Below are 27,864 nucleotides of genomic sequence, written 5' to 3'. Positions count from 1 at the left end.
GAGACGGCGAGCGAGCTGCGCGTGCGCGGTGGGCGCGGCCGGCTGGAGGTGGTGCCTGCCGGGTCAGGGGCGGCGCGGCCCGGGTCAACCGCTCTATGGTGCGCAGGTGCTGCGGCTGCCGGCTGACGGTTCCTCGGGATGGAGCACATCCGTACGACCAAGGTGGGCGCGCGGAGGGCCGCTCGCCGCGGGGCGGTTTAACTGGCGGGGGCGGCGGGGCGCGGCTGGCCGGCGGATGGGCCGGGGACGCGGGGCGGCCTGGGCGGGCGTGAGGCGGGGTTCTCGTTCGGCGTTGGGTGCGGAGGGTCTGGGGTCCGTTCCGTGGGGCCGGCGGCCGACCCCCAGCGCTGCGGCTTCCCGGGCGGAGTCGGGGCTGCTGCGGCCTGGTAGCCCGGAACACACCTGAGCGCCGGTGCACCTCCCCTGCTCGGGTCCTGCGGTCCCGGGTCACGGATGCTCGGTGCAGGCGTCGGGGGAGCTGGGACTGGCGCTCGGCTCCACCTCACTTCCATCGGGATTTGGGGTTTCCGGCTTCGCTTCACACTTGGGTGTCTTTAGTGGCAAGTCAACTGGGCAGACGAGTTACGGAGGACGGCTGATGGAAATGCTCTCCAGCTGAGCTGATTAAACCCCGTGCTTCAGTTTTGTGTGTGAAAGGCATTTACTTTGAGAATAAACACATATTCTTATGATTCTGGTACAATTGTGAACACGGAAGGAAGTGACCTCAAAATATTGCCAAGTTACCCTACCGACGACATTGAAGTTCAGCTTCCACTTTGGGAGGGCAGGAAACAAGTCGAGATCAGAAGAACTGAATAGCATGCTTTTAAGCTCCGCGCGGAGCCTAACAGAATCGGGACGAGGACCCACTGTGAACCTTGACTCTCCGGGTTTTGCCGAAACCATCGGTCAGTTGCTGCCCATCCTCAAGTTATAGCTCATTTAGGGAAAGAGCAGACATCCGTCTTCTTCATTTGTTTCAGGGAGGACGTGAGATCTATGTCATTCAGATGTTTCACAAACTTTTTTAAGGTGGACATGGATTTATATTTAAACTTTTTTTTTTAACATGGCACGTACTATATCTAATAAAATTAAAGATGCTAAAAAGTAACCCCATTTAAAAAGTGTCTCTTTGTGTCTTTAAGAGAAGAAAGGTAAAGTAACTCTAGAATTCAAGTTGCTGCCGCTTAAAGTTTGAAGATAGAAGGGTGATTAAGTAAATAACCAAACTAGTAGAAGGTGCAGACGACTAGCGTAGGCATCAGATCAGGGTCTGGTTCTGGTTCCCAGGTTCCAGATGTCTTTGTACTATCTGTGCACACAGATAGGAGCTGTGTGCACGTGACTTCCTTCTGTGCCAAATTAAACCTCATCTTTGCACCTTTCATCAAGCTTGCTACAGTGCAGAGCATGTAATAGGAAAACAGTAAAAGTGAACTGAGTTTAATCAGTTAGAACAAACCCCATTCCTCGGGATTGGTAAGAGGGAACAGAATGTTCGAAAATCTTTAGGCTCCCTTGGCTTATTTTAAGTCTTTCCACCTGAAATTTATGATGAGTATATATCTTTGTTTTTATTTCTATAGTCATAGCAGCCCTCCCTTATTCCCTTACGATTCTTTCTGGTGACTTTCATTTGGCCTGATGTTCCTCTGTAACTACCAGTTGATGGACTTTTCTTTAGTTTTCTGATTTAGTCTTACCTTTTCACAGTGGGACCATGCTGGTGGTTTAGTAAGGTCTTTTTATGATGTTTTTTAAGGACTGAAAGATTTCTGACTTATGTCGTATTAAGATTAATTTTCTGCTGTGCTCCTTTATTACTCTGGGTTATTTTTCTAGCATTAGACCACTCCTGCTCTCTTAAGTGGCTGTATGTAGACTGCAATTAAACAAATATTTACTAGGTACCTGTTATGTGTCAGGCACTTTACAGACACTGTACAGGCACACAGCAGTGAGCAGGACAGGCATGGCCCTCGCTGCATTCTGGGAATTGTTGTGTAGACTATAATATTTTCCTAAATTATAACTTATTCTTAAAAGATTGATTTGAACATAGCCAACTTTTTTGTTTCTATTATGCATAGCCTTCACCTGGACAGTTAATTTGTTGCAAAAGTAATTGTATTTGAAAACGAAAAACGAATTTCTTTCAGTTTATTTAGCTGTTTTGAACTCTGTGCAGTTTAGTCACGATCAAGAATTGACTGTAAGTAGTGCTGTGTAGCTAGTGACTTGTTCTGTGTGGTTCAGACCACTGTATTTGAAAAGTAATAATTGCCATTTATTGAGCAACTGTATGTCAGTATAGCCAACGCTACAGTATGATTTCATAACATTTACAGTTCACAAATATGTTAATTTATACAGAATTATCACTAATTTCTTAACGCTGCCGGTTGGGACATTATCTCCATTTACAGATGAGGAAATCGGCTTGAGTGCCCATTTAGCTCATGACGGGGTAGAGCCAAGATTTACATCAAGGTTTGTCTAACTCCATAGCCTACATAATGACTTTTCCATTATCTCTCTGCTTTCAATCTGTTTTGTTCAAATGTATTAATATTAATTCAGAAATCTTAATAATAATTCTAAGAGCTTTTCCTTCCCCAAACCTCTTCTTGCCATAAGTAAATCGTACTTATATGGTATTGTTTTCTTGTACTGTTTTTAGTCACTTTTAAAAATTATTGCTTACTAACAGAGATATATCAGATAAAGTGTTTTAGTTGACTACTAATTAAATGGCATTATAGTTCTAAAATTCAGGAACAGACGTATCATCGTGTTTTGGCCACATTTGGTTTACAACTGTACAGCGTCAATAAAGATGTCAAGTGTGAATTTGCAGTTTTGAAAGTGCGTTTCCAGGCTATGTGTATGAGGAGCGTAGCTGCTGCCTCTCACTGAGCTCTGACTTTGCCATAAGGAGAGAGTCTTGCCAAGAAACAATGGGAGCTGGGTGTCTTCCTCCTTTCCCCGCCAGGCTCCGGTGCTTTGGCCGACATCATATGTTGGTGCTGATGGTATTGTTCTGCTGTGAATGGAACTTTACAGAATGGAATGGAAGGATGTTTTCCTCAGCTATCCGTGTATGAAAGACTGCTTCCTAGAGCTGTTTAAAGCATGGACTGTCCCACGAAGATCTGACCCCATTGGGACTCAAATTGAGTTATTTCAAAAGTAATGCTCAGTTTGTTCCTGGCTTGCTCCCCCTTTTTGTCGTTAGAGTGTGAGATCAGTCATACGTGTGTGTGTACGAATATATGTTATGTGTCATGAAGAGGGCGGGTGTGCAAAACTAAGAATGGATCAAGAACAAGGGGAAACCGATGATATTTTGTCTTTGAAATAAGAGCCAGCACACTTTCAGGAGCACCTGAATGCTCCCCACGCAGAGTGCTGCGTTGACTGCCACTGATATTATCCCCTTGTACAGCTGGGAAGACTGACTCTTGCAGAGATCAAATGAAATAGCCTGTCCCGGCTCAATCAGCTGGCTCCCCCAAGGAAGGGGTGGAGCTGGGAACTTGAATCCAGGTCTGTGCTGTTCTCTTAGCTGTCACACTCTCCTGCATCAGGTCAGGAGATTAGAGGAGGGAGGTGGGTTGGTGTGAGCAGGCAGGGAAGGGAGGGATGGACGAGCCCTGTGTCTAGCAGGTGGCTGATCACGAGGGTCTGGAGTCAGGGAGAAGATGTGTCCCGGAGATGTAGGCTCGGGAGTTGCGGACGTTTAGGGGATCATTGAGGTTTTCCGTTGAGGGTGCGTTTATGCCGGGAGAGCGGGCAGAGACTGGAGAAGAGTGTGAAGGCCGAGCCCTGGGGATACTCATGAAGGGGCCAGGGAAGGAGTGTTAGGGACAGAGGGGAGAGGAGAGTCCCAGGTAGGCGGGTACAGCCCTGCCCGTTCTCATTTCCTTCTTTGCTTCCCCCTGCCCTCCTGCTCCTTCCTTTTCCCAGGGCCAGGCACTGTTCTGGGTACTGAGGAAATGGCGCTGAATCAAACGCAAAAATCCCTGCCCTTTGAAAACTCATTTTCTAGCTGGGGAAGACAAAACAATCAACAAAAGTAATGAGTCAGATATATACTCTGGTGGATGGTGGTAAATCCTGTGGAGGGTGCCGGGCCGGGCCTGGGGGAGGACAGCTGGGAAGGGGGGGTTAGGGACGCCCTTCCAGAGCTGGTGACCCCTGAGTGCAGCCCGTGCTGTGCCGCAGGAGAGCAGAGTAGGCCGGGGCTGGAAAGTGCCCCTGGGTTTCTGGTCTGTTCCGTTTGGTGATTTATGCAGCCAGACTCTGTCGTCGGTCCTGGGGAATACGTGGCCAAAAAAAGGTAAAAATCCTCTGCCCTTTTGATGCTTACCTTCCACTTCACAAAGGCAACGTGACGCCCTTTCTTTTTTTTAAATTTTATTATTTTCATTTATTTATTTAAATTAGAGTATGGTTGATTTACAGTGTCGTTTAGTTTCAGGTGTACAGCACAGTGATTCAGTTATACATATGTGTATATAATATATATATGTATTCTTTTTCAGATCCTTTCCCCTTAATAGATTATTATAAAATACTGAGTATAGTTCCCTGTGCTGTACAGTAGGTCCTTGTTGGTTATCTATTTTATATATAGTAGTGTGTACATGTTAATCCCAAACTCCTAATTTATCCCTCCCGATGCTCTTTCTTTCTGATAGCTAATTCCTGGCACGATGTCAGTGATCTGAGTGTGGAATAATGATTCCAGGAGTCCCAGGTGGACGCCTGGCTATCAGGAGGGACCACGCGGAGCCAGAGGCCTTGACGGGGCGTTTCCTGCTTCATTGGCCTCGGCCTGTAGCTGTAGAGTGGATACATACAGCTGGTGGTCACAGAACTTTGACTCGGGGAGGCCATTGGTCCCAGAGGCCCGCTTATCCCTCTTAGGTGCAGATAGGTGTCTGAATTTTCAGAATGTGGTTCTGTGTATGTGTGATTCCCTGTGCTTTTCATTTCCAGCTTTGTAGTCAGCTGAAATGTGAACTTGCCGTAGAGACCGTTAGGCCACCTTTTATTGCAGGCCCAGAGTTGGCCACAGTTCCCCTAAATGGCCCATAAAGTGATGTGTTGGCATTTCCTCAGGGCTAGTGATGACAGAGAGAGGGTGGGGAGGGGAGGGGGGAGAGAGACACGTGCTGCCTAAATATCTGACTGAAAACACTTCCAGGAAAACACTGGGAAAAATCTGTAGCGACATCTGTAAAGTACTTTCAGTTCCTCGGTGAAGGGGGGATATAAGAAGCAGCAGTTGGTGTTGAGAAACTGGCTAAGTCTGTGGTTGGAAATTTGTATGCTGATGATTTTAGCAAAGAAAAAGATCCGATTTCTGTGTTTTTAAAATTTATCTTAGGATTTTCAGCCAAGAACGGAATAATCTGTGTTTTCTCAGAACATCTTTTATATTCTCCAGAACTTTAAGTAGTAAATAAATGTTTTTGAATAATTTCAGATTTATTATCTGTCACATCCATATAGAGGTTGCCATATGGAAGGCGAAATGTAATGATTTTCTGTTATATGGCCTTGATTTGAGCATAATCCTCCATTTACTAAGGTCATGAATAATCCTCAAATTGTTATAGTTGAGATAGACTCTCTTTCCCCTCACACTTGCATTTCCTTTGATCCTCTGTCCTGGCGAATGGCCACCAGTGACAAGCTAACATCTTAAGAAGCCCCTGTTTCTCCTCCTTTACTTCTCACATCAGTGATTGTCCCCAGGTGGGCTTCCTCTTTATCCTCCAGGCCCGTGTCGCGTCTCTCCCAGGCGCCCCTGGGTTATTTCATCAGCCTCTCACCTGGCTGCTGCGCTAGCCGACTCTTCCCAGCGCAGCGTTCTCTCCACGTTGCCATTGGAAAGATCTTCTTAAAACCCCCATCTGAGCACAGACTGCCCTGCTTACAATCCTCCACATGTGTCCTTTTACCTACTGCAGTTTCTCTACCTTTACAGGTGTTTCTTTTTCATCAGGTAAAATATTATGTCTCCCCTTTTACATTTTTCGTCCTGTATTGAGAGTTCTGTGTTTTCTCTGGATTAGTCAAGAAAATTTTGTTGATCTTTGCTTTTGACACTTACATTAGGAAAGCATAGATTTTTCTGCCAATAGAGCACGTTAGAATAGTGCGTTTGCTTTTGAAGTCCATGTACCTCTTCCTTCCTTTCTCTGTTTGAACTTAACTGGGCAGTAGTTTAATACAGAGGACTGTCAGGGCTCGACTTAGCTTATCAGCTTACTAACAATAGTAATTTTTTAAACATCTATTTGAGCACTTTATTGCTTGGGGTAAAGTACCTGACATTTATTATCCAGCCTTTCTGCAGCCCTTGAGGGTGAGATTATTGTCTTTATTCTACAGATAAAGAAAATGAGACCCAGACAGATTGACCTCCAGTTGATAGCCAGTATATTTTTGGGCGAATTAGCAAACTCTCTTTCTGTATATTTATGTGCATCTTCTTCCCAGGTTCTTCAAAGATGTGTGTGGGGTGTGTGCATGCACACAGAACGCAGTGGTGTATTTTAAACGGCCAAAGTTGTAAGAAGCTCTTTTAACATATGGGAGGATGAGGCAAGCCGGAGCCTTAAATGTTTGGGGAGAGAGTGCAAAGATAGAGAAGGAACAGAACCTAATGCGAGTTAAGAGCAAGAGGGATTCATTTGGAGTTAGCGTTAGAAGGAATATCAGGTGCACAAGAACAATCTGGTGAGTTTCTTAAAAATACAGATTCTTGGTCTCCGTGTCCTGAGACGATTCTGTGGAGTGAGGTGGGAGGTGGGATTTGTACTTTTGTCAAGTTTCGGAGATGATTCAGATGAACAGCTAGGCTTTGCAACTTGTATGTTTAACCCAAATTAAAGCTCTAACCAAGGGAATTTCAGAAAATTTTGGATGTAGAAATTAGGAGGAATCAAGAAGTAGGCTTAAAGCATTAGGAAGAGGATTATCAACCTGAATTTCCAATCTCGATAGACACCCAGCCAGAAAGAAGCATGTAGTATTGTACAGCCCTAGAGGAAGAAATGAGGAGTGGGGTAGAGGGCTGCGAGTCCACACTGTTATTTAAAAAAAAAGGAACTGAACTGTAAGTGTACACTCTGTTAGTCATTTGTATACTTGCTTTAGATTTGTTCATTCCTAAGTTACTGAATGGGTGTCTACCGTTCACCTACTTTGTAGGGAAAAGGTGGCAGAGAGAAGTGAGGAACAGTATAATGTTATAAAGAACTCTATTTAATAAATGCCTTGATGACTTCAGCAAGAGAGACCACTGGTAAATTTCGGGCACCTTCTGTTTCTCCCCGTGGGGAATTTCTCCGTGGCAGTTCACCCTAGTTCAACAAACATTTCCTGTGTCCGGTGCTATGCTAGCCATTAGGTATTCAGACGCAAATAAGAGACAGTCCTTGCCCTGGGACATGTTACAGCCTTGGTGGGAGAGATGGACCCTTGCACAGATACTTTCATTATAATGTGGGAACACTTGAATAATGGTGGATGGGGCAGGAATTAAAAATATTTAGGCCATGGGACGTCTCTGGTGGTCCAGTGGTTAAGACTCCTCGCTTCCACTCGGGGTGCAGGCTCGATCCCTGGTTGGGGAACTAAGAACTAAGATTCCTCATGCCGCACGGCGCAGCCAAAAAAAAAAAAAAAATGTATATGTATATTCAGACCATAAAATTGGTAGAAGTTGGTGATTCACTGAATGTTAGGGGTCAAGAAGTCATAGGATGGATCCGAGGTTTCTAGCGTGGGTGACTAGGTGAGGACGGAGTAACGTTAACTCAGATCAGAAATACAGCATTAGGAACATATTTGTGCGAGGTCAGGGGAAATCTGTTTCATTCTCAGCATGCTTAACATGCCCCTTAAGATGTCCAAGTAGAGCAGAGTAGAGCGGTGGGAATCAGACCTATGCTACTGTAGGGTTAGGACTGGGCTGTTCCACTTACCAGCTGATGCACATTTCCCTAACCTACTTCTCAGTTTCCATGGGGATAGTAATAGTACTTACCACACGGGAGTTGTGAACATTAAAACAAGTCACGTATATTCATTTAAACACTTATTGTAGTAGTGAGCATATGATAAGACTTCAGTACTACATCAGGAATTCTTGTTGTGTATGTGTGCAGCAGACAGTGTGAACTCAGGAGAGATCAGAGCTGGACATTCGGTTTTGGGAGTCGTTAACATACAGACTACAACAGTGACAGTGGTTGAGATTGCCTATAGGGAATGGAGCCCTGAAGAGAAATAGTAGCAAGTAGGGGGTGGGCAAGAGAGGGTCAAGATCCAAATGAAGAGGGTGTGATCATTTTGCATGTAGAGAATCGTGTGTACACGGTTTTGTGCCTTGTAGAGAAATTATTATTTAAGGCTTGTGATTGGAGGACAACAAGAAATATTTATGATCTTTTTAAAATCCACAGATTTAAACCCTTCATGTGGACTTTTTTGTAAAAAACAAACTTACTGTTTAATTCAATGGTAATGAAATCAGCCCGCCACCCCCCGCCGGCCCGCCTCTGTAAACTACTTGTCAGTACACTTTTTTCTCTTCTCCAGGGGTATCTGAAGTGCTGCAGAGTGATGTTGGCACAGATTGTTTGCTTGAGTAGAGTTGATACCTTATGATAACCTTTATTTCCATATATATTCATCAATTCTCTTTTCTCTAGAGCGGTTAACACTTTGTTTTAATTGCTGCAGGAAATAAGACAGGTGAGGTATATATTTCTGGTATCGCTGTTGGTTGGCTGGACTTTCCTTGCAACCGAACCTCATACGGTTAACGAGTCAACAGTGGCTGATCCCATTGTTTTAACAGTGTTTAAGTTTTGATGAGAAGTATGTGGTATAATAAAGTCAGAATTTTATTTAAGGAAGAAATGGTCCTGAGCAATGAAATAGATGTTGATTTCCAGTCTTCATTCAGGTTTGTAAGAAGGACGTTTTCCTGTTGTCTTAAAGGACAGTGTGTGATGATCTGACAGTTTTTGTCTCTCAAATCAGCTATCGGACTGGAGCTAGAATACATTAAGTTAGATCATGTCTCTAAGTTTCCAGAGGAAGGTGTTAAAACTCAATTCACTGCCCTACCCATGCAGATAAAGTTTTGTATAAAAACCAAATATTTTAATTTTACATTTAAATTTTAACTTATTTGAATGGGTACTGTTATAAGTAAAAAAAAAACTATGACATTGAATTTCTTGGAGGAGGAGCTGATTAGCCTTTTATTTATTTTTTTTAATTTCTTTTAAATTTATTTATTATTTACTTTTGGCTGCGTTGGGTCTTCATTGCTGCATGCAGGCTTTCTTTAGTTGCGGCGAGCGGGGGCTACTCTTGTTGCGGTGCGCGGGCTTCTTATTGTGGTGGCTTCTCTTGTTGTGGAGCATGGGCTCTAGGCGCGCAGGCTTCAGTAGCTGTGGCTCACGGGCTCTAGGTGTGCGGGCTCAGTAGTTGTGGTGCATGGGCTCAGTTGCTCCGCGGCATGTGGGACCTTCCCGGACCAGGGATCGAACCCGTGTCCCCTACCTTGGCAAGTGGATTCTTAACCACTGTGCCACCAGGGAAGTCCCTGATTAGCCTTTTAAATGGTAGTTACTGATTATTTTGGAAATCATAATTTCATAATGGGGGCATTTTTTCCTTCAGTTTTAGTAAGAGAAAAGAAAATATATACGAGGTAAAAGCATAGAATTAATGAGATAATGGTTAGCTATGTGGTTTTGAAAACACACAATTTAAAGAACTGTCTACAACCTGCTGCTGTAGCTGTGGATTAATGTTTTTAAGTTGGTAATGGTTATTTTACTCCCACCCCATGAGAATGAATAGTAATAAATACTGTCTTTTCAAAACAGTGGTCTCCTGCACATTCTTGGCCAGCTCTAACCCCGCTCTCCAGTGGCACCCGTGTGTGTGTGTGTGTGTGTGTGTGTGTGTGTGTCCGTGTGTGTCCGTGTATGTACTGTCAATAAAGATGTACTGTGTACCTCACTGCCTCAGCTGTAGAGGGCGAGGGAGCAACATGCAACATAATCTATGCAAGGGAGTCCAGAGCCAGGAAGAAATACAAACCTGACATTAGTAATTAATTAATTTCCTGAGAAGGCTTCCTGTTAAGAGGCAGGACATCAGTGGGCCCTGAAGAATGCCTCTCACTTAGCTGAGCAGGAGAGACTGTTGGCAGGGAGAACGGGGTGAGTAAAAGCACAGAGCTGGACACAGAACAGTGTCCTGGGTGCAGAGGTGAGCAGAGTAAGTTGTAGGTTGCAACCTATTAACTGTTTGCTGATTGATTTTTTTCTGGCATTTTAGTTTCCTAACTCTAGATAATAACCTTATTTATTTCTTGACTTGCCAGCTTTAAATAAAAGGTATTGACTCTTGGATACAAAAAATGTTTTTGCTTATTTATACCATATCCTTGCTGTTCCCTTCCGTATTTTTTTTTACATAAATTCATTTACTTATTTATTTTATTTTTGGCTGCGTTGGGTCTTCGTTGCTGTGCGCAGGCTTTCTCTAGTTGAGGTGAGCAGGGGCTACTCTTTGTTGCAGTGCACAGGCTTCTCATTGCCGTGGCTTCTCTTGTTGCAGAGCACGGGCTCTAGGCGCACGGGCTCAGTCGTTGTGGCTCACGGGCTCTAGAGCGCAGGCTCAGTAGTTGTAGCGCACGAGCTTGGTTGCTCCACGGTATGTGGGATCTCCCCAGACTAGGGCTCGAACCCGTGTCCCCTGCATTGGCAGGCGGATCTTAACCACTGCGCCACCAGGGAAGCCCATTCCCTTCCATATTTATGTTACCTTTTTTACAGAGTTCTTCTCTACTGGTTATATTTGTTACTGTAAATATTAATAATACTTATATTGTTGGTGGTTTATATGTTCCCCAAGATATGTGCAATTTAACTTTCAATCTTAAATAAACTCATGTTTTTGAACAGAAGGAGAAAACATTTTGAAAATGTACATTTAAATGCTGGGATAACAGAAAAAGAATTTATACGACTTTTGAAATGAGAAATAACACCTTTCTCTTTTTCAGGTTGAGCAAGTGAAATTACTTGACCGATTCAGTACGAGCAACAAGTCGTTAACAGGAACACTGTATCTCACGGCCACACATCTGCTGTTTATAGACTCTCATCAGAAAGAAACCTGGGTAAGGAGGACCTCTGCTGTGCTGTTTACTGTAATTATATTATTGGACATGGTCTAGCTCATGTTTTATTTTGAATATGCACAAAAAATTGTAATCGTTGGCTATCTGTCTCAACCAAAAAATTTTCAAAGTCACATGTTCACACCTACCCTCCTGTTTTAATAAGACAATGATGTCATGTGGAGTGGCATTCTTTCTCGGTGGTGAATTTTAAGCAAAGGCCAGAAATAACACTAGAAGTTCCTGGGTGGAGAGGTAGGAGCACTGCGGTGCTGTGTAAAGGAGGCTGGTGCAGTGGAAGAGCCAAAAGAAGGCTGTTGTCACCAGAACTTAGGGCTGTGGCGAGGGACCTGAAATGAGCCTAGGGAGGCGGGAAATAACATCACTAGGTGGCTTTTTTATTGTTTATTTATTTACTTTTATTTTTTATTTTATTTTTTTTAACATCTTTATTGGAGTATAATCGCTTTACAATGGTGTGTTAGTTTCTGCTGTATAACAAAGTGAATTAGCTATACATATACATATATCCCCATATCTCCTCCCTCTTGCGTCTCCCTCCCACCCTCCCTATCCTACCCCAGGTGGCTTTTTTATAATTGCTTTTTATTTTATTTTTATAAATAAAAATTTTTAAAAAGCAATTAAAAAAGAGCCATCTAGTCATGTTATTTCCCACTTCCCTAGCCTCAAGTATAGTTGATTTACAATGTTGTATTAATTTCTGCTGTACAGCAAAGTGACTGAGTTACACACATATATATTCTTTTTCATATTCTTTTCCATTATGGTTTATCACAGGATATTGAATATAGTTCCCTGTGCTATGCAGTAGGACCTTGTTGTTCCTCCATCCTATATATACTAGTTTGCATCTACTAATCCCAAACTCCCACTCCTTCCCTCCCCCTCCCCCCTACCCCTTGGCAACCACAGGTCTATTCTCTATGCCTGTGAGTCTGTTTCTGTTTTGTAGATACGTTGATTTGTATCATATTTTAGATTCTACATATAAGTGATATATGATATATTTGTCTTTCTCTTTGTGACTTACTTTGCTTAGTATGATAATCTCTAGGTCCATCCATGTTGCTGCAAATGACATTACTTCATTCTTTTTATGGCTAGGTAATATTCCATTGTATATATGTACCACATCTTCTTTGTCCATTCATATGTCAATGGGCATTTAGGTTGCTTCCATGACCTGGCTGTTGTACATAGTGCTGCAGTGAACATTGGGGGGCGTGTTACCTTTTTGAATTAGAGGTTTCATCTTTTCTGGGTATATGCCTAGGAGTGGGATTGCTGGATCATATGATAACTATTTAATTGTTTTTTAACGGTCCCTCCTCTGCCTTGTAGAAAATGGCTTAGAGAGGGTCAAGAGTAGGTGTGGAGAGAGCATTCAGGAGGCTCTTTACAGTAATTCAGGTGGGAAACAGTGGGGACATTGCAACTAGGGCCGTGACAGTGGAGATGGAGAGAAGAAGACAGGGTGCAGAGGTATTTAGGAGATGCCGTTCTCGGGGTCTGATGGTGTGTGGAACACGTGCAGCGATGGGGAAGTATCAGGGTGTGTTTCCGGCTTGGGCATTTGGTCATTTAAAAGTTTAAGTTTGGAAAAAAAAAAAAAAAAAAAAAGTTTAAGTTTGAGTGTGTAGTGTATAACCTTTGAGACTTTATTTGAAGAGGGTGTTTCTAACATTTATGCACTCTGGGAAGCGAGTAGGATACTTAGTGCTTGTTTATAATGATGGTCAAACGTTTTCTCATGCTGTAGATACTGCACCACCATATTGCCTTGGTGGAGAAACTAGCTCTCACGACTTCTGGATGCCCTCTTGTGATCCAGTGCAAGAACTTCCGGATTGTGCATTTCATTGTTCCCAGAGAAAGAGACTGCCACGATATTTACAACTCTTTGCTACAGCTGTCAAAACAAGGTACTGTTCTTCAGGACCAAAGCTTACTTGCTCAAATGAGATGGATTATCTAAGATACTTTTAAAATATCTCATTATTGTTATTTTGTACTTTAAGTACTCTTAACTCAAGGTCTTGTGCACTCTGTTCCAAAAAGTTTGGCCTAGAAATAATGAGAAACTTCTGATCTGAATTGTAAGAAGAAGGGGTAATAATAAGGAAAGAAAGGATAATAAGGAAAGAGCAAAACGTTTATAGTAGTACAGACTTGAAAAACCATAGATTTATGTGGATGTCTTTAAAGTTGATAACCAGTGGCACAGCTTATTTTTTTTTTAAGTGGTATCCCACAACTGAGAGCCATGACTTGGAAATTGATTCCTGAACGATAAGTCAAGGACGGTCAGGCTCCTCTGGTAGCAGTGGGGCTAGTGCGTTTCATCCGAGGGAGTGGAGCCTGGGGGGTGCGCAGAGGGAAGAGAGGGTGAGCCCTGCTTCAGCGGAGGTGGCAGTGAGGGCGACATGGCCCTAGAGGGGGATCGCATCGCTGCTGACGCCCCTGGGATCTTACGCCCCTCCGCCGACGTGCTGGACTCCACAGCGCTCTCTGGAGGCAAAGCGCACCGGTTCCTGAATGTTCCTCTGTGTTGAACACCTGGGTCGCAGTGGTCTGGGAGCAGGTCCACGCGCACTCTGCTCTCCTAACCCTGGAAGCCTGTGCCGTTGGTCCCACTGTCCCCAGGGCAGCCCTTACAGCGGGGATGGCTCTGTGACTTTGGAGCTTGGCCTTGTTCAGAAGCGGGTGGTCTCTGGAGCTCTGAGCAGCTTTGGCGATTTTGGTGCACACTGTCCTGCGGGGGTGTGTATGCAACCTCAGGTTCTGTGTGCCGCCTCTAGCTTCCCATTAAAGCGGTGGGCTTCCATTTTACATCTCATTTGGGAAAAGTGGTGGGTGGGAAGTGTCTACTTGTATCTTTAAAATTTTACTTTTAAGAAAAGGAAATATTGCAGTAGAGTATTTAATGTATGAGTCTGTACTGTTTACTAGCTTTTGCTGATGGTGTAAATTGAATCTCAGATCAGTATGTGTACCTTTAGGTATAATCATCTGCATCAAAGAACTGAGAAAATATTAAGTTCAAGTATGTTCAGGTATTAGCTATCTGTTTGAAGATTTTTTTTAAATGGAGGGATAAAACTGAAAACTTTCTTTCATTTGTAGTGTATTAAGTCCTATAAATTGCATTTTGACATTCATGTGTTTTATATACCATAGCAAAATATGAAGATCTCTATGCATTCTCTTATAATCCCAAACAAAATGATTCAGAAAGGCTACGAGGTTGGCAACTCGTTGACCTCGCTGAGGAGTATAAGAGGATGGGCTTGCCGAATTCCAACTGGCAGCTGTCCGACGCCAACCGAGACTACAAGGTAAGGGGCTCAGAAAACGTACTGGAGGGGAGGGTCAGAGACCGTCATAGCAGCGACTTGTCTGTGTACTGCCAAGTACTGTTCTTGCATTTAATAAGTTTTAGAGGTTTTTAAAGGTGCTTTTTAACCTCTTGGTTTTTGAACTATGAGTAGAATGGTTATATTTTATTTGATTTTTTACAGATTTGTGAAACTTATCCCAGAGAACTTTATGTTCCCCGAATAGCAAGCAAACCAATAATTGTTGGTAGTTCCAAGTTCCGGAGCAAGGGAAGGTTCCCAGTTCTTTCCTACTATCATCAAAATAAGGAGGTAGGAAGCTGTCTTTTGATTTTACAAATGGAGTGTAACCCCTCTTCAGATTGTGTCCAAAAGAACACTCATTTTTACATTTAGAGGTCATTGTTTCAGTGTTGCCGATAGAGAAATGCTGGCTTTTCCCTTGATTACATTTTTGAAATTTTAAAACAAAATTATCTGAAACACAGAAACTTTCATACTTGTCATCTTCCTCCCCTCCCTCTCATCCTTTCCTTCCTTCCTTCCTTCCTTCTAGTAGTGACTTGAAAATAACAGGATTTGTGAACAGATAGATTCTTCTTCCTTTCCCGTGGTTCTCTTTTGATCCTGCTTGTTTTGGGGGAAACCAGATAGTTTTGAAAAGCCAACTATTGAGAAAAGGGAGAGAGCCAAGGGTGTTTCAGGCTCCCATTTTAATAGTCAGCTCTTCAGATCAGAAGGATTTTTGCTGTATGAAGAGGTGGAGGAGTCTTCACTGAGATGCTGTGACGGGCTTGCCCGTCCCGGTACAGTTTACCTTTATGGTCTCCACAGAAGGCCAGGAGGTACTGCATATTTAATGCCTTATACGCATGGGATCCTCATATAACTTTAGAAGGTAGTCTCTGGGTATTCCCTGTACCTTTCAAATGGGGAAGCTGTGGTTCAGAGAGGGCGAATCATTTTCCTGTCCTTACAGCTGGTAACTTGAGGGATGGATGCCAGTTCTGACTCGCAGTCTTTTGTGACCTGATTTTTTTCCTTGAGAAGGTTTTAGAATTTTCTTTTCCCCCAGTGTCCTGAAATTTCACAGTGATTTCAGGCCTTGGCATGTTGTTTTAAATTCTACCTGGAAACTCAGGACTCAGTTTTGGGAAATTGCCCCTCTATTTCTTTGGTAGCTTCCTCTCTTGTGTTAATTTTCTTTGTACTTTTGTGTGTCTATGTTGACAAGTGGGCTTCCTAGCATAAACTTTCTATGCTAGGAAGTTAATACCCTCTAATTTCTCTCCTCTTTATCTCATTCTAGAAGATTCCCTCAACCTTATCTCCAGTCCATCTCCCGGCTCCTTTATTTTTGCTATAGCGTTTTTTGTTGTTTTTTGTTTTGGTTTTGATTTCTGTTTTTGTTTTGTTTTTGTTTTTGTTTTTTTGGCTGTGCTGTGAGGCATGCGGGATCTTAGTTCCCTGACTTTTAAATAGATTGCACGTTTGATTTTAACTGTGGGTTTTTTTCCTTTAAGCATGTCTTTGAGGCGTGTTTTAGACATCTTTGGATAATCTGTTTCCTCTCTTTTTTTAAAACTAGGCTGCCATTTGTCGATGTAGTCAACCACTGTCAGGATTCAGTGCCCGGTGCCTGGAGGATGAACACTTGCTTCAGGCCATCAGCAAAGCCAACCCAGCCAACCGCTACATGTATGTCATGGACACCAGGCCCAGAGTATGTGTCTTAAAGTCTAGTATGGTCTGGCAGTTCACTTGTCTCTGCTAATTCAGTCAGTGGGAACTGATCACTTCGTCCATATTTAACATATCTGAATCCTAGTTGTAAATTAACCGAGGCTAATGATACTAAGGAAATCAATCTTTTAAAGGATACCAACTTAGGAGACCAATTTCCCAATAACCCAGGTGGTGATTTCTTATGTCTTCTGATATATATACAAATTTAGGAAACCTGAATTTTATATTGGGAGCTCTAGATGATATGTAAGCCTTATGTTATTGTGAAGAAATACTGAATAGTGTGTGTTGTGAAAATTAGAAATTCTTATTACTTTGTGTGGTGGAGTTTTTAATTGGCAAAATGCTGTTAAAATAATGGACTGTAATTTGGAATATCCAAGAAAATAAGGAAAATAGATAGTGAGCTAACTTAGGAAATATTGAACTAGGGAATTATAAATAGTGAACAGTAAATAGTTGTTCTGCTTGGTATCTATAATGTCAGGATAAATTTTTATCATTGGAACAAATGTTAGAATCCCTTTTTCTTTTTGTAAACACAGTTAAACAACCAGTTCGTGTAAGATACTGAAACTAAAGTAATTAAAATCCTCAATGGTAATAGCTAACATTACTTTTAATTTTTATTATAGCATCGCATGCAGAGCTGGTGGGCTACACAAAAGGACATTGGCAGAATTATAGTGAGAATTTCTTCAAAAATCTGGAATGATAAGAAAATAAGAGAAAGCGATGGGAAAAAGCGAGTGAGCGATATAGAACACAATTTTAGGCAGCTTTGTTGAAAGGAATGGTAGTTGTTTTAGAAGTAATTCTCATCATTATGCAATTTCACAAAAGATAATGGAGAAAAAAGAAGATAAGATTAATTTGCATAAATTAAGAAGTATTAAAAATTAGAAATTGATAATTTGATATTCTTTTGTTTTAAAAAAAGACTCATAGAATTCAAGGGTGTTGGTGATACCTCTTGTAAGAAAAATTTTAGTTTACTTCCTTGTATAATCTGGGTGGGTTAATTGCTTAGAACTATTTTTAGGTAATACTAGATATAAAAAGATGATTGTAGTGTAAGACTTTCTGAACATGAGGTCTGAGGGTGATTTGTTTCTCAGGCCCTCATATCTCTTACTTATATAATTGGCTCCTACACAGAAAATAGATCTTTCTTTGATTGGTTCGTTTTACTAGTTAAACTTAAACTCAAGTGGTAATAATGTGGAAGCATTTAAACACCTAACTCTTGCCTTAGCCATCACAGGTGCTGAATGACCAGTGGGTCAGTAGACACAATTTAACTATACTTCTTACCAACCTGGGCCCCAGCCCACTGCATGAAAAGCAACTTTTTCTTCCAACTTAAGTTCTGTTTCATCCAAGTTCTTAAGACTATTTAGCAAATTATCATGACGTACCATATGAAATCCTAGTCTGAAAGAATTAAACATGCCAAATCTTAACCTCTGATAGCATTTGATCTAATAAGCAAAGGCCGTGGGCCTATAGGCCGTCTTCTCTCCCTAGAAACTGGGCTATTTTTGGCCCAATTCTTGGAGATGTATCAGGCTAGCTCATCATATGCTGTGTCGTATACGGTGTGGGCTTCCAGTAACCTTGAATATGGAGGACCTGGAACAATCTGATGCATGTTTCAGATGTGATTTTTCAGGGTCCCTGTGGCTTTCTGAATGATCAAGTGCTCCAGGCTTGTTCTGAAGTGAATCTTCTAAGTTCATTCTGTAAAAACTCCCCAGCTCTGCTCAACACTGAATCATATAGGGTTTGGACAGGAGACATTTCTTTCTTTTTTTAAATTCTAAAATATTACAAACATACGGAAAACTGACTAAATACATACGTGAATTAGTTTCATGAATTATATGTGGGGAACTTCTTATCTGATTCTTATATAGCAATCATTTTGTTATTTTATAGGATCCTTCTGTACTATGAATAACATATATGACACTTTTCACTTATTAAAAAATGGTAGTATATTCAGTTTTGATGAGTTCCTTTGAATTCTGCTAGCTAAATTGTGGTTTATTTAGTGTTTTCATGATATTTTGGTAAACTAAAAGATAAAAGCAATTTGTCTCTAAATTTCTAAAATTTAAAATTTTAGCTGAATGCAATGGCCAACAGAGCAGCTGGAAAAGGTTATGAAAATGAAGACAACTATTCTAATATTAGATTTCAGTTTGTTGGAATTGAAAATATTCATGTCATGCGGTCCAGCCTTCAGAAATTATTGGAAGGTATGATTATTGCTTACCTTCTAGGCAGCTTTGTCCCATAGAAATGTAATGCTAGTCACATTATAAAATTTAAAATTATATAATTAAAAATTTTCTAGTAGTCACGTTCAGAAGAGTAAAAAACAGTTGAAATTAATTTTAATAATATACTTAACCTAATATATTAAAAACATGCTAACGTGTAATCAGCATAAAAAATTAGTAATGATATATTTTGCTTCTTTTCCTTTAAGTCCTAGAAATTGGCTAATGTGTCTCTTATACTTATATCTTACTGTGGACTACCCACATTTCAAGTGTTTAATAGCTGTATTTCAGTAGCGGCTACTATATTTATTAGACAGTATAATTCTAATGGTTTTACAAAAAATTGCTATTGTTAGATATTCTTGATTAGTCAGTACAGTGAAGATTAATTTATGACAGTGTTCCATTTAAATATTAAACTATCTTTCCAGTCTTGGTGTGGAATTTAAAAAACTGAAATCTCAGACTATTTTTAATTACACATTTGTGTTGAAAATTTTTTTAAAAAGGATATTGGAACAATTTTTTTTTCAAGCACAAGGAATGACAGAAAAATGTACCCAAAACTCCATTATTGAGCTTTTAATAGCATGTGTTCATGTATAAAGAGTCTTGCCTGTTGATTTTGTCCTCTTCTCTTCTTCCCCACCTCGCTCCCCTAGGGGTCTCTTGAATAGAAGTGGGCACTCAGGCTCCTTTCTAACTGAAATGTCTTTCCCCTTGCAGTCAACGGTACCAAAGGGCTTTCCGTCAGTGATTTCTACTCGGGTCTGGAGAACGCAGGATGGCTGCGCCATATCAAAGCCGTTACGGACGCTGCAATCTTCTTAGCCAAGGTAACCCTTCTTCACTTATGTTTGGTCTGGGCTTTCACTGGTTGGGAAGGAATGGATTTATTCTGTTGGGTGCTGGTATCCTTTCCTGACAGATAACTTTTATTATGTTTTACCTCTTTAATGAGGTTCACTTTAATTTGAACTTTAAAAATACCATGTAGCACTTAATGTAGGAACTTCAAAAGAAATTCCCCGACACGTTGAAACAGCATTTTTATCTGTGCTTTTTGTTTGTTCGCTTTGTGTTTTGTCCGGTTCCTTGGAGATTATGCTGTGACAACATAATCATTGCAATCCTAGCTCTTCTTTATAATACAATACCTGCTACTTTGGTTTTTGAGTAAGTAGCACTTACTGATTTACCTAAAATGGATTTTGCTAGAATCGAAGTGTGTGGTCTTTCTTTTCAGGCAATAATGGTTGAAAATGCGAGTGTGTTGGTACATTGCTCTGATGGCTGGGACAGGACTTCCCAGGTCTGTTCCCTGGGCTCTCTCTTATTGGATCCCTACTACAGGACAATCAGAGGATTCATGGTAAGGACTTGTTTGGCCAGACCACTGCTCTCAAATAGGAGTGATTTTGTCCCCCCGAGGAGTCATCTTGATTGTTAGAACTAAAGGAAAGGGTGTACCTGGGATCCAGCTGGTGGAGGCCCAGCTGCTAATAACCTATAATTCACAGGATGGTCCCTACAACAGAGGATTACCTGGCCCATAATGTCAGTACTACTGAGGTTGAGAAACTCTGAGTTAGATTAATTTCCACTTGTGCCATCTCTTTGACAAAAAGTTTTAGATTAAAAGGTTTTTTTCCCCTGAAAATTGTTGCAATAGAAATATTCAGTATTTCTCCCTCATTTTTATCTAACAAACGTAAATAATGTAGTAAGACAAGACATAGATAAGAGTACTAATAAATTATATTCTAGAGGAAACTTTCGATTTAAGACACCTTCACTTGTTAATTGTAACTACACTTTAGGGAGCATGTTTTGAATCTGAAGATGAGTTTTCGAGTTGAGCAGATTTCCTGCTTTGTGGCGCTAAAGCCCCGGCTCCTGGGTTTTGTGTGCTTTTTAATGCATGAGCATGATCAGATTAACTCCTGTTTTCACAATTTATGTTTTAACTCAGGGCAGGTAAAATAAGTGAAGAGCTGGTAGGCAGTTTTTATTAGTTGAGAATTATGAAGCACAGTGCTGTCTTAAAGCAGGGGAAGGTTTAACACAGCCAGACCCCTTTCAGCACCATTGTTTTCGTGGTGCCAGCATGTTGCATCTGGGACAGGCCAAATGCAAGGGCTTCTAATAAAGTAAGGTTCCGCTTGCCTGGAGCGTGTGAGATAGGGGTGTTCCCTTGGCCGCGTTTGGCTTTCACCGTCTGCCGGGCGTCCAGATGAAAGCGTGCGGTGAGTGACTGGCGACTGTGTGGGAGCCTCCCAGGCTAGAGGAACGGGGAGGACTGAAGCGTGGCTCCTGCAGGTGACCGCAGCCGGCGGGGATGGGTGGGGTGCAGGCTGTGCGAGGGGTGAGGCTGGCGCAGGAGAGCGGGGTGGGCTGGGGCCCGAGGAGGAGAAGTCTGGCAGGCACCTGGACGTCCCCGTGCTGGGCGGTGAGAGCCAGCAGCAGGCTTTAAACGCGGGAGACGGGGACATGCTCAGAGTGCATCTTTTTAGAAAGATGGTGTCTGGAAGGCAGAAGGGTGGGGATGGAGGCTGGGAGACCCGCGCAGAAGCCGTTAGGATGACTTAGGAGAGAAAAGAGGGCCAGAAGTAAGGCAGTGCCACGCGGATGGAGGAGTGGGTGACGGGCCCCTCCAGGGAGGGCGAGACAGCGGAGTAGGAGTTGTTCACGGACTGGGTGTGGGAGGAGGAGAAGAGGCCTCTTGTCGGAGTGCTTCCAGGCTCGGGGCTCAGTTGCTTCCAGGCTCGGGGCTCAGCCGCCAGGACGGACTGTGCTGAGAGAAGCGGCGGAGCGAGTTTAGTGAGAACGGTGTTGAGCTAAGCTTCGGACGTGGGTGTGTGGAAGGATGGCAGAGGGCCCACGGTAGAAGCCGAGGCTACAGCCCAGGCCACGTGCCCGAGGTTGCCGGGTGGGGAAGTGGGGAAGCCGGGATTTGAGCCCGTGCAGTGTGACTCCAGAATCTGCATCTTTACCCACACGTGCCATGGCCTTCCGGAGAGATTTAAGACAAAGTCAGAGGAGCTACAAGTGGCAATTTTGACATTGAAAAGAATGTACTTGGTGATTACATAGTGAAATTAGAAAGTATAGTAAATACTAAGAAGATAATGTTGTTTAGATTAGACCGAAAATAATTAGAAACCTATTATTACAGTAGAGTTGTAACCGAAAACAGAGTGCACTCAGGAGGTTGCATATCAACATTTGAATTTGAATATAAACTTTTCATTGGTTTCTTTACCATCCTTCTTTTTTAAAGTATTACAGAAGTAACGTACAAGTAAGCCAAAAGGTTTAAACATCCACCCCAGTTTGCCACCCAGTAACCACTGGTAACCTTCTGATTTGCATTTTCCTAACCTTTTTTCTGTGCATATATCATCATACATACAAAAAATGTAAATGCAATAGTGTTTTATAACATGCGCTTTTCACTTAGAATGTAATAAATGCAACTGAAGTAAATTTAAGTCACAAGACTACTGTATTTCTTTTTATGTATCATTTTCACTCCTTGTTAAGCCGACCTCTAACCCAGGTTCTTGCTGTCTTTTGCCTGTAATTTAAAAAATTTCGTTTTGTTTGCCACCGTAAGTTAAAAGTGTAAATGCTGTCTTAAAGATAATAGGATTTAATCCATTCTAAACAAAAAAAGAATTGAAGGTGGTTACAAAATGGATTTTACTTTTTCTCATTAAGGTTTTAATAGAAAAAGATTGGATCTCCTTTGGACATAAATATTCGGATAGGTGAGTCACAGTTATACATTTAGGTACTTTGTAAAGTTAGTAGAACTAATTTAGAGTACCAGAATGTTCCTGTTCTTCATGAACTCCCATATCTGATGGGAGGTGAGAGTGGTGTTTTTTTGTATGAAGACCGATTTAATTCTTTTTCTGTCATTTTTTTCAAGTCTGATACTTTTGTTAATTTTCATAGCAGTTTATTACCTTCCTTTTTGTCTGCATTGTAGTAGTTAGAATGTAACAGACCCATTAAAATTGTGGTTGAAAAACTCATAGGTGTAAATTGTTTCAATAAGAACATGACAGTTTTTTTTTTTTTAAATGCCAATGTAACAATGTTTTAGGATTTTTTTGGGGGGGGATATGTATTTAAATTTAACAATACCCAAACAGTTGACCTCTTTCAGTGGCATTTTCAAAAGCTTGTACTTTCTGGGGGGTTAGGTGTGGCCATTTGGATGGTGACCCAAAGGAAGTTTCACCGGTGTTTACTCAGTTCTTGGAATGTGTGTGGCATTTGACTGAACAGTTTCCACAAGCCTTCGAATTCAATGAAGCGTTTCTTCTTCAGATCCATGAACATATTCATTCATGCCAATTTGGAAACTTTATTGGAAATTGTCAGAAGGAAAGAGAAGAACTCAAGTAAGACAGTTGATTGAAATGGGCTTTCTTCTTTCCTATTTAGCTGAGGTCTAACATAAATCATAGTTAAACTATCTTGACAGTATGATATAGAACTGAGTCTTATTGTGAAGATTTTATTGTCTGTTTTTCTGAAGCTGCGTACACTTTGAGTACCCCTCACACTCTCGGGTTAATAGTTAAAATTTGTTTTGAAGTGTAGCATACATACAGAAGAGTATGTACAGTGTAAGTGTGAAGAATTCAGAGGTGAGGCTAGACTGTGAATAGAAGCAAAAACTAAAACTTAAATCTACGTGGGAAATGACTGCCTGCTTTATAAAAGTGAGCATTAGCATTTCTGGGAAAGATCTTCCTGTTTTTCTCATCACATTAGGTTAAAGGAGAAGACTTACTCCCTGTGGCCGTTTCTTTTGCATGACCAGAAGAAGTACTTCAATCCTCTCTACAGTTCCACATCTCAGAAATTGGCAGTTTTGGAGCCAAATACAGTATCTTTCAATTTTAAGTAAGCTGGCATTATTGAAGTATTTATACTCAGTTTTTCTCCAACACAATTTATTGAAGTATTTTTTTTTCTTTTTTTGTCATAAAGGTTTTGGAGAAACATGTACCACCAATTTGATCGAACATTGCATCCTAGGCAGTCTGTGTTCAATATAATTATGAATATGAATGAGCAAAATAAGCAGTTACAGAAAGATGTTAAAGACTTAGAATCTGTAAGTATCCAATGTAATATATTTGGAATATTAAATTAGTTTATTTCCTTTCTTGTGCTCTCAGTGTCAATGTAGTATACATATCAATAGAAATCTTGTAAGTACTCCTGCTTGCTTCAAAATCAGGTCTCCTCTGCTTTGAATAGGTTAGTTTAAATCGCTTTCTCTGAATTTTAAAACATATTGAACTATTTGAAGTATAATATATAGAGAAATAGAGATATAATAAATATCAGGGTATTCACCACCTAGCTGTGTGAGGTTTTAACATGTATGGTATTTGATTCAGACCTTTCATGTTTCTGTTTGAAGGAAAGACACACTATCGATCTATTTGCAGACCCTGTGAGCCCTACTGAGTCTTCCCCAGCTACACTTGCTGCGCTGAACTGGTGTTAGTCATTCCTGTGCATATTTTTATACTTCCTCTATATATGTTTATATCCACAAACAATTTATAATATTGTTGCGTATGATTTGAAATATTTTTATTATCTATTGAAAAAATACAAAAGAGAGTAGTTATGTATAAGGCGTAAAGGGCAACAAACAACACGAATGCCCAGGTACCCTTCACTCCGCTTAAGAAACCACGTTTTAAAACTATGCAAAGGCTGTCACACTGCCATGCTTCACTTTGCTCTACATTGTTTTGAAATTTATCCACGTTGATACACGTAGCTTTAATTCATCTGTTTTATCAGTAACTACTGTATCGTATTCTCCTGTGTGACTGTATCACCGTCCATCAATTCAGCTATGCTGGACATTTCAGTTATTTGCAGTTTCGGATTTCCACGACGAGTGAAGTTGAATGACTTTTCATGCTTGTTGGCCACTTGGATTTTCCCTTTCTGCGAATGGCCTATTCAAACCATTTTTCTGTTGGCGTATTTGCCTTTTTCTTACTGATTTATAAGAATTCTTTATATACCACACACTAATTCTTATTTAGTTAAATGTATCACCAATGGCTTTGTCCAGTCTTTTCTTGTCTTTTCCATCTTCTTTATGGTATGTTTCATATAGATACTGTGAATTTTAATATAGTCAAATTGATCAGTCTTTATGTTTTATGCCTTTTTGTATATCTTGTTTAAGAAATCCTTCTCCACCCTAAGACGTTTCTTTACCATTATATGTAACAAAAAGGATCAGTAAGTACATGTTTTAAAAAATCCTGGCCAACTGTTATAACTCAGTGAGACTATCCTGTCTGCCTCTCAGACAGGAGTGTTGCTGGTCACCTCTCAGATAAGGAGGTCATGATTGCCTGAGTGACCTGTAGGAGAGGCAAGCCCAAGATATAGACGGTACAAGAAGGTTGTCTGGAGATCAGTCCAAGGATCTGGAGAGTGTGGAACTCTGCCAAAGAATCCTTTTAAAATCTGTTAAAATCAAAAAAATTCTGTTGTATTCTATAGCCTGTCGTGCTCACCTACCAAACCATTGTAGGAAAACCACATAAGAAAGCTCTTCAGGCTGTCACACCTTCAACTAAATGAGCGTGTGTTTGTTACATTATATAGCTGTGATTTCAGGGTGACTGTCTCACATATATATTTCTTTCATTATCAAATGTTTACTTTTTATACTTTCTAGGAAATGTATGTGCTTTTCAAATATGAAGGCCTAGTGATCTTCTGTCAAATATGTTTTCCATCACAAAAGTTGTAAACAATTGGGATTCTCAACCATGTCTCACCTACACTAGATTTTAATTTTTTGAGATTTAATTTTGCATTGTACATAAAGAGAACATTTGCAAAAGCTCGATTTTTGTTGACTTTCATCTAACATATATTGAACGTGTAGCGTGTACAGTTTGTAATTTTTTTCAAATTTGGATTTGTTTCTAGCAAATTAAGCAACATAAAAATAAGCAGACAGATGGAGTTCTCACCAAGGAATTGTTAAATTCAGTTCGTCCTGAATCACCTGCCCTCAAAACCTCCTTGTGTCTCAAGGAGCAGACTCTGCTGCCTGTGAAAGATGCTCTCCGAACTGTAGAGGGCAGCAGCCCCGCAGATAACCGCTACAGCGAGTACGCGGACGAGTTTTCCAAAGCGGAGCCTGCTGTGGTCAGCTCAGAGTATGGCGTGGCCAGAATGACATGTTAGGCTCAGAGAGAGTGTTCTGACTGCCTGCGGTGCGAGAAGTGCATTATTGTGAGGATGGTCTGTGTGTGTGACCCAAGGAATTTGCCTAATGATGATCTTAGAGTTTACCAGTAGGTTGATAGTTGAAGTCAGGATGCTAACTGCTCTTGTGAGAGAAGGCAGTTGAGCTGCATTTCTAGCAAGAAACGAATGACCTTCAGCTCTTTAAGAAGCAGGTGGTACTGGCCAGTTTACTCCAGATGCAGTTTGTACTGTACACTAGTGAACTGACATGTCTGTGATTTACATGTTAATTACAGCCAAACAGGAATAGCCTTCCATAAGTATAATTTGGTTGCCAGAAAACAAAACTGACAAAGTGGTTCCTTACTTAATAATTGACATGGCATGTACTTTCAATTATGTAAGTATGTAACTATGAATATTTGCAAATTTTGCCTATTAGTGGTGTTTATTGTTGAAGTGCCATGAAAAATATTTCTAAGAAAGCCTTAAAATCTCAGTTTATTCGTTACATTACTCTTCAGTTTTAGAGCCTAGAGCAAGGTGGTTTGTTCTGTGTTTCCCTTGGTCAGTCCGGTTGCACTTGTGAGCAGCTGCTCTGGTCCCCGCAGGAGCTGCATGCTGCAGTGCCCCTGTGGAAACAAAATGGTGATCGAAGGACACTGCCAAGCTCATGTTTGGCTGGTCCCACTTCCGTGGTCAAAATTAACGAAACTGAGGGTTTTGTTCTGGTTACAATTTGTTTAGTGCTACATTTGACGACTTATTATTTACAACTTACATTGTTGATTTCCTGTATATGTGTAAGCACATTTGACTGTCTTTTAGGAATGGATTACTGCATCCTGTTGATTCTTATTTTGTGGTTGGCTTTATTCCTTTGATAACTGTGTAAGTTTACGAAGCTAAAGCTCTAAACTGTTCTTAGAGACGATGAATAGTACATATATGTATATTTTTAAACTGTTTTATCTCTCAATGAATTGTTCTTCCTAGAATAAACTTTCAATTTACCCAAGAATTTTTGGGTTAAAAAAAGGGAATACAGATAGTTTAGATTTTGCTTGGTTGCATGAATTTTTCTCTGTGAAACATTTTTTTCTTCTCTGTTAACATAGAAGAAAAAAGAAAAAAAGGAAAATTAAGGATAGCCTAATACAAAGTTAATGTTTAACAAAAAAACTTAAATGCTAGGAAGAGTTTCATTTTGCCATGTTATTGACAACTTTATTCTCTGTACTAGTACATATTATTAAAGCACCAAAAAAAAAAAAAAAAGAAAAGAAAGAAAATGACTTTCAGTTGACAGTATCACCCAGCTAGCTTTAAAATGGACAGTTTAACATGGGTGGCACAAGATATGATTCAAGGGTACTAGGAAATCTGCATAGGATCCCTTATGCTTCTTTTTATTACACCTACATCTGTTATATTAATTTTGAACATAAATAACTTTTTCAAATGGAAAAAAAGGCTTTATTGTATGAGCTTATCCTATTTATTTTTCCAATGCTTTTCTGTAATGCATTATGTAATAAGAAAAATACTTCTTTTTAAACAGTAACGGAAATGCACTATAAAATATAGTTTGTGACTTAGCCATATCTATTTCCATATTTAAGCACTGGGACGAGAAACTTCAGCTCTGTGACCACAGAGGCAAGCTATTGTGCCTTGTTACTTGGTTCCAGTTACTGATTGTGGTTCTAGAATCTTCCACGGCAGACTTCTTATATTCAACTCTTTGGTTTATTATCTTAATTTTCAGTTTGAGGCATATATATATGTGTGTTTATATGCTCACACATGGGCTGAGAAATCAGCTAACATCCCAAGTGACCTACAGGGTATATGTTGGCAAAAAGTAGGTTGTGTATATGTCTTATAAGATTGCATTTGTGTTCAGTGTGTTTGGGATTGTATAGCATGTACATTATCACGTATATTGTTTAAAGGTAATTAAATGTTCATGTTTTACATTGAA

General features: G+C 40.7%; 1 protein-coding gene across 5 annotated transcripts; it reads left to right on the top strand.

Annotated features, from left to right (window-relative positions):
- On the top strand, positions 1-27,864 carry MTMR6 (myotubularin related protein 6). 5 transcript variants are annotated; one of them, XM_082365072.1, is made up of 15 exons: positions 1-162; positions 11,114-11,230; positions 13,014-13,176; positions 14,432-14,589; positions 14,773-14,901; positions 16,178-16,312; positions 16,971-17,084; positions 18,464-18,596; positions 19,350-19,459; positions 19,870-19,995; positions 22,344-22,393; positions 22,835-23,035; positions 23,412-23,543; positions 23,631-23,757; positions 25,617-27,864. In XM_082365072.1, exons 1-15 carry the CDS (start codon positions 139-141, stop codon positions 25,875-25,877), a joined length of 1,980 nt encoding a protein of 659 aa, XP_082221198.1. In that variant the 5' UTR covers positions 1-138; the 3' UTR covers positions 25,878-27,864. The 5 variants fall into 5 exon arrangements, with proteins under 5 accessions (XP_082221198.1, XP_082221201.1, XP_082221199.1 ...); XM_082365073.1 differs by having other exon boundaries at positions 2-162; positions 16,971-17,021; XM_082365075.1 differs by lacking the exon at positions 19,870-19,995.

This window comes from Balaenoptera borealis, assembly GCF_965194805.1.
Source record: "Balaenoptera borealis genome assembly, chromosome: 18".
Lineage (NCBI taxonomy): Eukaryota > Metazoa > Chordata > Mammalia > Artiodactyla > Balaenopteridae > Balaenoptera > Balaenoptera borealis.
The sequence above is the reverse complement of the archived record's forward strand: the minus strand, read 5'-3'. Positions and strand labels throughout refer to the sequence as shown.

What these genes read in the sequence shown, in the direction of transcription:
- MTMR6 (XM_082365072.1), top strand. Translation starts at nt 139, where the DNA reads ATGGAGCACATCCGTACGACCAAG. An exon ending in GGACAATCAGAGGATTCATG is followed by an intron (nt 19,996 to 22,343) that starts GTAAGGACTTGT and finishes TTTCTCATTAAG; the next exon opens with GTTTTAATAGAAAAAGATTG. An exon ending in ATGTTAAAGACTTAGAATCT is followed by an intron (nt 23,758 to 25,616) that starts GTAAGTATCCAA and finishes ATTTGTTTCTAG; the next exon opens with CAAATTAAGCAACATAAAAA.